Source organism: Colletotrichum truncatum (assembly GCF_014235925.2).
Source record: "Colletotrichum truncatum strain CMES1059 chromosome Unknown Contig_0005, whole genome shotgun sequence".
Classification (NCBI taxonomy): Eukaryota; Fungi; Ascomycota; class Sordariomycetes; order Glomerellales; family Glomerellaceae; genus Colletotrichum; species Colletotrichum truncatum.
This window is the reverse complement of record NW_027222402.1, coordinates 4,340,155-4,350,951: the sequence shown is the minus strand read 5'-3', so window position 1 is coordinate 4,350,951 and position 10,797 is coordinate 4,340,155. Positions and strand designations below refer to the sequence as shown.

The 10,797-nt window shown below is 48.1% G+C and overlaps 3 protein-coding genes across 3 annotated transcripts; all 3 read right to left on the bottom strand.

The window, feature by feature from the left end:
* Positions 1-646: 646 nt before the first annotated feature.
* Positions 647-1,890, bottom strand: CTRU02_209242 (PAP2 superfamily protein; the record flags this gene model as incomplete). The annotated part of the gene is made up of 2 exons (XM_036732812.1): positions 647-1,636; positions 1,726-1,890. 2 exons carry the CDS (start codon positions 1,888-1,890, stop codon positions 647-649), a joined length of 1,155 nt encoding a protein of 384 aa, XP_036575451.1.
* Positions 1,891-2,988: 1,098 nt separating this feature from the next.
* On the bottom strand, positions 2,989-5,488 carry CTRU02_209241 (alpha-l-fucosidase; the record flags this gene model as incomplete). Its single annotated transcript, XM_036732813.1, has 3 exons — positions 2,989-4,670; positions 4,719-4,951; positions 5,010-5,488. The coding sequence occupies 3 exons, from the start codon at positions 5,486-5,488 to the stop codon at positions 2,989-2,991; spliced, it is 2,394 nt and encodes a 797-aa protein (XP_036575452.1).
* Positions 5,489-7,221: 1,733 nt separating this feature from the next.
* Positions 7,222-8,677, bottom strand: CTRU02_209240 (glycoside hydrolase family 95; the record flags this gene model as incomplete). Its single annotated transcript, XM_070205229.1, has 6 exons — positions 7,222-7,608; positions 7,680-7,899; positions 7,938-8,129; positions 8,191-8,362; positions 8,434-8,461; positions 8,528-8,677. The coding sequence occupies 6 exons, from the start codon at positions 8,675-8,677 to the stop codon at positions 7,222-7,224; spliced, it is 1,149 nt and encodes a 382-aa protein (XP_070061304.1).
* Between the last annotated feature and the right edge of the window lie 2,120 nt (positions 8,678-10,797).

The following is a 10,797-nucleotide window of genomic DNA, read 5'->3' as shown; positions in this document are numbered from 1 at the left end:
CGCCGCAATCTCCGTAATTGCCCATGTCAAGGTTCAGGTGTGTCAACATGTGATTCTATTCATAAAGTCCTTATTCAACCGTATTGACGTACTAGAACGGCTGAAAGACCTGTGATGTAGGCCGTGGCGTTGGGGTTACTATGAGGAGTTTGATACCGAGAATGGTCTCTTGGCTAGCCGAAGATGATTCTGGAAGAAAAAATATCTAACTGGTTTCGCAAGGTCATTACCCAGCGTTGAAACGTCGTGCAAAATCAGACAATCTATGTTTCCAAAGAAAGAAGTGCAAATTATTTGTACCTGCCTTCCACAGACTAGTACCTTGATTGAGCACCAAGATGATTACAGTGCTAGCAACATAATACTTGCAAACCTGACGAAAGAGCCAAAGACCGAGCCTGTCAATTTAAATATTTGGATTCAATCAAAATCAATCAATGTATTGCTAAATCACGGCTGTAACCTCTAATGTCCGTTATTGTATCAGGGGAGAACATGTATTATTCATAGAATACACCTAGAAGGATACACGGCGCTAAGGTCGAATCGACACGGAAAGAACCTCGTTCTTAGCCACTACGGATATTATGCAGTAAAGGATTAAATCAATAATAGGGTCCTCAAGGGTACGCTTCAGGGTAGTCAATCATACTGCATCGTCGCCCTGTAAAGTTTCCCGATGTTGTTTGTAGCGAGTTCGGGGGGGTTGTGGGGGCATTGATTCGCTGTAAGGAGCACCCTGGAATGCAGTCTGTTGCGTGGCATAGGTACCACTACTTCGTCCACTAAACTGGCGTTTTTCCGAGGCTTCGTCTCTTCCTTGCCCCCAACCCGCCGCTCTTGTGAAGACAAGATGACGATAGTCTGTTCCATCTTCCGCAAAGTAATCGAACTGATCGCGCTTTTCAAGAGGTAGGTGATTGAATCTCCAATCCCATACGGCGGCATAAGATCCGCGGTAAGAGGCGAATGCAACGGCGGTACCAATCGCACTCCCCACCACAATGTCGTACCAGTTGTGAGCTTGATCGATGGTAAGGGAACAGGCGATAAGTAGAGCACCGAAAAGCGGCGCAAACGTCAGGGCTATCTTCCATAATGCAGGGCGGTAGTCGGCCCACACCTTTAGCTTGGCGTTCAGGTACAGGAAAAGGAAGACGAGGCCCGCAAAGGCAGCCGTAGAGTGCCCGGAAGGAAACGATGTCATGGCATTCTTCAGCATATCCTTGTCGGGCTGTGTGCAGACATCGACTGAGTACATGATTTGCCGAAACCCAACTGCGTTGAGTCCGGTAGTGTTGCTCGAGGCTGCACGCGATATATCAGGCATACAAACCTCGAGAAAATAGGGACGGAAACCGCCAATCAGTTGCTTGACGACGACCTGTATCAAGGAACCAAGGATTAAGGAGAAAAGAACACCAATGACAGCGTTGTTGAGGTCCCAAAAACTCCTAACACGGAATTGAGCCAGGAGCATGACCACAATGGGGACTAGGGCGGAGAGCAACCCGGACACCCATGTCTCGATGATCCAACCGCGATAAGGGTACGCGAACTGCGGGTAAACAATGTCGCCAGAGCCGTTGAATGTAATGGGGAAATTTCTTGTTGCAGCCACAGGAGCTTGGTAAATCTGTAGAAAGACAACTCGGTTAGTCTTGGCCTTGTCTCGGTTTCTTCTCAAGTATAGTCATGCTTGCAACATAGCTATAGGTAACTTACACCAAGGGCGGCACCGCCGAGGACTCCCATAGTCAGGATGTCAAACCAGGTGATGCGAAGCCATGCTAAGAAAAAATCCCAAAGGCTGCGGACCGAACGGACAGTATCTCGAGTGAAAGTGGGCTGGGCGCCGTCGCCTTGGACACGCTGCATAAACTGCGACATGGTGGGAGGTAGGTCGACCTCCGGCCTGGTCTCGGGTGATTAACACGGAGATCCCGGGGGCTATTCACGGCGAGTTGGCAGGGATAGAATTCCGAAGGGTTCGGGGTAAAATCCTAAGGGATACCGAAAGGGGGATATGGGGAGAATGCGACGTTAAAAAGATGGAAACGATGCGATGGAGTGAAGTTCGGGTCGGATGACATTTTTAAGAAAAATTGCGTTGCTGCCCAAAATGATCTGTGCAGCTGAAGAAAAACAAGAGGAAAGTGGTCGAATGGACGCTTTCCATCTCATGTTTCGACTTGTTGATGTCATAGCTGAGCAGTTGCGACCGCTTCATGAGACGCGGGAAGCCCGGCGTTTGTTGCTTGGCTCTCTTCTCCTATGTTCTAGGCCGGACGCTTCACAGCAATCGCTGTTTCTTTTGCACTGCCATAAAGCTGCGCTTGGGACGAAAAGACCAAAAAACAAAGCGTTAATGCCAGCGCAACGTCATTAACACGACAAGCCAAGCCACTCAGAAGGCATAAGCGCAGTGACTCCACAAGGTTCGGACGAGCACCTCCCACTTGTGATCCTCATTACTGCTTAAAGTACCTAGGCTAGGTAGATAGTTAGTGCATCCAGTTTGGCTCACTATAAGTAGATTTAGTTCAAGCATCCATACTGCACCAGATACGACCACGCTTTTTTTTTTTTCCGGCGATAATTCCTAGTGACCAATCTCAGCAATGGTAGGCGTCCCATTAATCACCACCACCAGCGAAAAGAATTTTATGTCGGTTGTTGTTACTAGTCCACCTTCAATTCTATCAACTCTGCCCTGTCTAACGCCCCATTAAATGCAAATCATACTCTACCTTACTTGATGGCATCAACGAAACATTCCCTGCATGCCCTTAATTTTAATCAATAGACTTTATTCACAGACATTCAAGATCTACCAATAAAGACATCTCCTTAGAAAGACTTTCTTGGCACTGAAGCAAGCATAGAGAGAAATGTGGTGGTTCAAGGCAGTCAAGTACCCTAGCTTTATGGGATTGAAAATAGCGAAACACTAACTGCATAAGGCACCCTCTGATGAAGATAATGCTTTCAGGCCGGCGTAACCTTCACTGCTTTTCCAATGCTCGTCTGAATCCCATTGTTGTATTCCGTCCCATCCACCAGTATCTTCTCCCCATTGCCGACTCGAAGCTTCAACTCTCCACCAATCCTCGGAGTAACTGTTGCGGACTTGAAAGCCCCGTTTTCCCATTCAATGTCGATGACAAAGTTTCCTTTCGCTACTAGACCCTTGGCGTTTCCATTCGGAATGGCTTCGGCAGGCAACGCAGGCAAGATGTGCACTACACCTGCATGACTCTGGAGTAGCATTTCTGTGATGCCACTGGTGAATCCAAAGTTACCGTCGATCTGGAACGTCGCCCCCTTGTCTGTGTTCCACAGGTTCGCAGTGGGGAAAGTAGCAAACCATCCTTTCACCTGCTCCCATGCGTCTGCACCGCGGAACGCTCTCGCATACATGTTGATCATCCAGGTACGGCTCCATCCAGTAGTTCCCGAGCCTGCGTCCCTGCGACGGTCTAGAAGAACCCCGGCTGCCTTTGCTAGAGTCTCGTTAACCAGCGGCGAGAACTGCTTTCCAGGATGCAGAGCATAAAGCGGGGAAATGTGCCTATGGCTCGCCGCTTTCTCCTTGTATTCATATCGCCACTCGAGAATCTGGCCCTTGGACCCGATTTGGGCTGGTTTAATCCAAGGTAAGAATTCCTTTGCTTTGGAGACATCGGCATCAGTGTCGGGGATGTCGAGTATGTCCGCTGCCTCGAGCAGAGCACTGAAGACATCATACATGAGCTGGTTGTCCATGGGAATGTCGACATCCATCGGCTCAGCGCGGCCGGCAACACTAAAGTTACTCGGGACGATGAACGTGTTCTCCGGCGAAAGCGAGGGGCCAGTGATTCTGTATCCCTCGTGCTCAAAGGTGTAACACTCATAGAACGTAGCCACGTCGATGAGGTAAGGGTATGCAACGTTGGCGAGAAACTCCTTGTCGCCTGTGTAATGATAATGATCGACCATGTGTTGAACAAGCCATGCCGCACCCATCGGCCACATTGTTGACGACGTGTAGTTATCAGTAGCGCCCGGGTCGCCCCAGAGGTCCAGGTTGTGGTGAAACACTGTCCCATCGCATCCGTACATGCGCTTCGCCATCTCTTTACCTCGCGGGTTGGCCACCTTCATCAGGTCAAACAAAGGCTCTTGAGTCTCGATAAGGTTTGTCGGGCCCGCAGACCAGTAGTTCATCTCAGTGTTGATATTGATGGTGTACTTGCCGCCCCATGCCGCCGTCGTCTTGTTGTTCCATATCCCCTGGAGGTTGGCAGGCATGTCAACGTCCGCTTCAGTGTTCCGTGACGCTCCGACAAGCATGTGGCGACCGAGGTTCCATGCCAGAGTTGACAACTCAATATCACTGATATCAGTACGAGCCTTGGCAACGCGCTCATCCGTGGGGAGAGAAGCAAGGCCATCAGGCGACTTGCCAAGATCCAGAGAGGCACGCTCTAAAAGACTCCTTGAATCTTCCAGCGCCTCATCTCTCAGATCAGTATATCCTTTGCCTACCGCCGCATCAAGTTTGCGATCAATTTCAGCCTCCCATTCATCTTGGGATGAGAACCGATAGTTCGTCTCAGCGTCAAACACGATGTCGATGGTCGTAGCTCCGGTGATGCTAAGCACGGAACCATCGGCTTTGAATTCCGCTGATTGCATGTTAGAAAGTGTATTGGATAACTGTTCTGGCCACTAACCTCCAGGAGCAACAAAGCGTGCTTGGCCTGTAAATAGGATTGGATTCTCATTGAGAGGTTGGCCGCTGGAACCCATCATCGTGATTGAGTTGACGCCGCCTGCAGTGGAAGCAACATTGACCAGTATGTTTGCAAGTCGGCTAAAGCTAGCCTTCAGGTTCAGAGAACCTTCTTCACTAGAGGTGAAACGTGCAGCAAGAACGCCTGCAGGGTAGCTTGCAATGAACTCTCGTCTGATTGCTTTTTTCTCAGCGCGTGTCTTGTGTAGCAAGATTGGGGGAAACTACTCACGAGTAATTGACACCATCGTATGTGTACGAAGAGCCGGTGTTTCCTTGCCTGGTATCTAACCATCTCACGTAGTCGGTCAATTCGCCAGAGTGTCCAAAGTCGAGATCTAGATTGCCAAAATATCCAAACTGGCGTTCGGATTTCTCAGCAGGGGTCATCTCTCTTAGTACAAGCTGGCCGCCTTCGGTTATTTTTCCGGCCAGGAACAACTCCCGAGCGATCGGCAGGGCCTCGAGTGCATTGGGTGGAGTGCGATCTTGAATAGGGCCGGACCAGATAGAGTTCTCGTTGATAGTGAGGGTCTCATTTGCACCACCCCACACCGTGCCTCCCAACCGACCATTTCCAATTGGAAGTGCTCCTTTCTCCCATTCTTGCGTTGGTGTTTTGTACCAGAGGAAACGACTACCATCAAGCGCAGCATTGGAGTTTGCTACGACTCCTAAGACGCCCGCAACAGTAAAGAAACGCCGCGCCATCACGATTTGAATTGACTTCGGAAGGGCATAAACAGATGTCGTCTCATCATCAGACTGGGGACTTAGCCTCGCTTTAATGACGGTTTTATACGCATGAGAGCCTCCAAGGTTTGATGCATTTTGATCTCAGGTATTAGGTCACGGCAGCCTTTTGGCCGTCGGATGAGGCCCATGACCTGGATGAACGACTGATCGACGCAGCGGGGAACGAAGCTATTGCGGAAAAACTCAAGTTGAGTGGGGAATGGTTCCTTTGCGCCCATATTTACGTCCTACTAAAGCGCAAAAGGCGTCATCATATTCGTGGAGAAACCGAAGAGATGCCCGTTTTATTGGCATCGTGTTTTTAATTGCCAATTGCCCGCCAGAGTTCAGAGTCCCCGCCGGTTAAATGCTACCTGGTGTCGATTCCCACCTAACTGAGAAAAAGTCGCCTGCGTGATGACTAACTACATGCTACGAAACTATAATAGAATTATGGCAAAGGTTGTTTTCGATTGGCCAGGAAGACCAAAATGGCTACAATTCTGCTCGTGCCATTGGCAAATAGACACCCAACCCCAGTTAGCACAATTTTCCGATATGCTTCCGACGGATATTTAACATTTGATCGTCCTCCAGATCTATACTTTGCCTCCCACATTCGTCAAAATAAGCTGAAATTGAGACCTTCCCATACCGGAAGACCACAAGTCTTTCAAAAATGTGTGAGGCTAATGATGCAGCTCCTCTATATTCAAACCCAAGCGTATCCCATCGAGGGTTGGCTTGCAGCAGTTACTTGGCGTGCCAAGGGTAAGACAAAAGTCTTGAGACTATGGCTATTCTTAAACAAAAATAGCATGTGGTTCAGTATTTGAAGAAAGTGGGGTCAAAGCACGAATGAGTTAGCTTTTGGTGTCAGTTAATACTCAACAAAACAATGGTTCAACCCTTACTATCGGTTTTCGCGTACCCTTTAAAGCCTTTCGACTCTCATCTCATCAACACCATTATCCCAACTTCTCACAAGAGACTTGAGAAATACAAACCTCGAGTCGTAGTAAGTTTGGCGAGTTGGGCATACAAAACTGAGTTATCGCAGTGTATGATGCCAGCCGGAATGAACACGTAGTTCCGGCTATTGTTATCCTTGTGTTGCCTCAAGCCCCACTAAAGCCTTGGTATGTCTGTCTATATTAAGAACAAGAACCATGCAGCTCTAGCTCCTGGTATAAGATATTACCTGATGTTTGCGCAATGCATGAAGCACTACTACTTGATTTTTTACCGTAAACTACTTTATGGCTTTGTCTTATCGCAAGGCCTTCTCAGAAAGATCATTTCTTAAGTCAGCATTATCACTATCATTGTTACAGAAGGGGGGCATCTACTGGCATATGGCCATAGAGAAGACGATGTTTTTACATGCGCCAACAACCAGCATCAGACCGTTCCTTATAAACGGTTTACGTCAGCTCTGGCAATGGAGCATCTTAGTCTACAGATATATTGACCTGCTATTGGGAAGAAATAGCAATAGGGGAAACATGGTATGCTGTTTGAGAAATTTTTAAGGCTAAGAACACTTTTTGCTTATCCATGTTGCAGTTTGTCCGTGATTATAAGACAAATACTTATTCTACATTCAATACGGGGTCCATTGCAGCATCAGGCCCCTGTGAAACCCTACTCACTCGCAAATCATTCCCCCTATTTCTAAACTCCATAAAACTTTGCAAACCTGACACCATTCAGCGCTGGTTCCCAGGGTTGACCTCGTATGTTGTTGTGACCATGATGCCACTATGCTGACCGCTAGACTTGCTCGTCAAGCTCCCGCCCTGGCCGCCACCACTCTCAGGCCAGTTAGCAGACTCTGATGACTTTACAATATGTTCCTCGCTCGAGTTGTTATCTAACTCCGTCATGTTATACTTGTTGTGCCTTCTCTTGGCTGGCAAAGAGCGGTCAGTGCTCTGGCCTCCTCCTCCAATTGTGACGAGCTGATGGCCGTATTTGTCACTTGAGCCAACGTACTTCATCCCTCCGCTACTGCTGCCCTTGCTCGAGCTTAGCCAGTGTGCCGAGGAAAACAGCGGTCTTATACAGGCTGCATTGACTGCTATGATGCCCACAAACTAGAGAACGCAAAAACTTTAGCATGTCGTGAAATAAACAGAAACTACGGGAGGCACTTGAAGCATCTTACCGTCTCTCGAATCGCCCAAATAGTACTGACGTTGATACCATCAATGTCTCTCAGTGAAAGTACGCAACGCAGTAAGGCGGCAATCATTATGAAGACACCGGAGCAAAGCAGTACACCGATGGCCAGTTTACGCTTCAAGCTTAGCTTGACAGTCCACAATAAAGGTAATGGAATCGAGACTATGCACATGTCCGTTCTTGAGGAGATTTCAGTTTCAGGCCTTGAGTTGATTAGCTTTGGAATAGAAACATCACTTACGTTACGTTTAAAACTACCAAACTCAAATAGTTGGGCACTGCCAATGTGCATTCATCTCCAGGGTATGGCACAACTTGCCAATTTCTGTGAACCGGAGTGCAGTGACCCCAAACTACAATAATGACGCCACAGTAGGCGATAACAGTAGCAATGGCTGTCCATTTAACAATTTTCTGTTGCCGTGTAGCTAGACTACACCATCGTGAGCAATTGATTGTGAACACCTCGAGGTTGAAGGCGGGTCATAACGCACGTGATGCGACTGAAAAAGAAAAGTATGCACGCCTTGAGGCACCAGATAAGTGTAACATAGAAATTCCAACCTGCCAGCAGGCACTTCGAGCCGAATTCGAATCTAGAGATTTCTTCAGGTGTCAGGGTGGCGCCTATTTCGTTCGTGATTCCGATATTGGTCCCGTTTTGGCCTGTGATTTCACACGTTAGGAAAAAGTCAAGCGATTTACTTAAAGACAAGGCGAATGGTTGGTTCACTTACCTATAAGCTCCAACATGCATAACTCCAACTTTGGATCGCAATAACAAATCAGTGTTTCCACTTCCTAGACAAAGATCCGATAGTGTGTACTTACTGTCCAGAAGCTCAAGCACAAGACTGCAAAGTAGTCGTCCCCTTGCCAGTTAAATCCAACGACTCTCCATCGTGCAAAGATTCGAAGGAGGAGTACAATAACCCCAAGGCCATATTCCGTCCATGCCTCAGTTTGGAAGGGTGTTGCCATCATAACGAGATGTACAAAAGAAATTAACGAGCGAAGAAACTAATCTAGCAAGCACCTCTGCATGTGCCCTAACTGCCTATACGTCTAACATGAGGCTGATGAAGACTTTTGGGGCGTCTCGGATTAAAAACTGCGTTTCTTAGTGACAACCGATATTCGCTTACGTACATCGGGCCTTCAACATCTAGACATGGCTTGAGTCCCCCTTCCCCTGTTTGTGATAGGCAGGGGATAGCACCCGGGATGACAAAAGTTTTCCGGCAAGTAATGTTGAGCTGAAGCTGATAAACCCTGCAGGCGAATACTACTAGATCGCCACCTTCTATTGTTACCTTGGAGGATGACGATGAGGCCCTAGTTCGAAAGTGCCCCTGCATGTAACAAGTCATTATTGTTTGATGATAAGAGGAGGCATTTGGTCCGCGACCTCTCGGAGCTGGCACATCTGCAGACAAAGACTTGGGGTTATTGTGAATTTACTCTAGCTGCACAGGAACTGAAAGTACGATGCTGCTTAATAGTGACATACAAGGCGCACAAATGCAAAAAACGAGTTACGCAAAAGCTGCGGATGCACCTTGCATATTCCCCAGCAGACATTGCAGAACACGTTTATGATATTACAAGGGCTGGACAAGTATTGTGAGGCTCGGTGGTAGGTCTAAACTTGAATGACACGTCTTGGTCCACATAATTAGATGACCGAGGAACAACAGTTGGGTGGTCCATCACTGTTGGTAATTCTTCAGTCACATCTCAGGTAGTCCAACAGTGGAATCTGCTCCCTCTGTGTCTTGGCTCCAACACAACGTAGTATTCAAAATGCCATTGATCCGCAGAACCGCCTCACGAATTTCTCAGGGCCCAATTGAACCAAGGCATTCCCCGAGGGTGTCTTTGCCAAGCGAACCGCAAGAAGAGGGGCTAGTCGGCAGGGGCTTGCGCTCTACACTACCTAATCTGGCCACGTATGATACGTTATGTAAGTCCATGCATGAAGATAATTCTTTCGCAAGGCAGCGGGTCAATGGACCATCAGGTGGGTTAGCTGTTGGCAATATCAAATTTGAACGTAATCTCATCCAGCCATTGAAAGCATGGGCCCTTGATGGCAGGCTCTTCAACGCTCAAGTCCTTGAATAGTTGGAGACGGCCCACATGTCGTCTCACCGGCCAAAGGGAGTGCTTAATCTAAATTTGAAGTGATGTGGGCGCTACTCCTTCCCGTCCGTCCGGCCCCATATTCCGGTTTTCACTGTCTTTTTTTTTTACGAAATTTCCCACGGGGGATTTAGAAGGACTAGAAAGACCCTGGAACTCGAGTTCGTTGGACGCCAAAAATCAGAGACTTCTCCACAGATTCAAATGCAGCCAACCCTGGACATGAAGCAGGTTCTGAGATCGCGATAGCTTGAGACAGATTTAAGCTGCTCTATAATGTCGGAAAAAAATTGATTTGATACTTCTCAATCATGTCAATATTCAACGCGGCATATAGGATGAAGGTCTTCGAATGGTTCGACAAAACTGCCCAGCTTAAAGCACCTTGCATTGCCGAAACATTCCGTGGCCCCATCCCAAGGTGTGCGCGGTTTTGGGAAGCTTGGTGTGCTCATCTTTACTGAAAGAAGAAGGAGGTAACAGTTGGGCGATTTACGTGCCACTCACTGCCGAACAAGACTATCAACAACACGCGCCTGGGGGGGGGGGAGGCGTTTTCTGTTTCGTTTGTTCCAGACCAGGTGTTGTTTTCACTAGCTTCCAAACGCGGGAGACTTTGTGCGCCATAGGAACTATTCGTATGATTCTCACTCACCAGTGATGGCCATCATTGGTCTCCGACGTCTCAGTTATGATGATCTTCACTCCCTACTTCACCGCACGCGGCGACAACAACCGAAATGACCCATCCATTTCTGTTAATGGAACGTCGTTAGTGCTGGCCAGAAAACCCCAGTCAGTTCAGGATAGGCTTAAAGCATGCATACTTAGTAGGGGATCTGCCCGCTGCTCTCCCCTATTGCTGTCGAATTTGTGTGGATGTTCTGTGATATGCACAGCGGGTCGCTGAAAACTTCCAACCCTGGCACCAACAGTCTTACTGTTTTGCATGTGCGGGG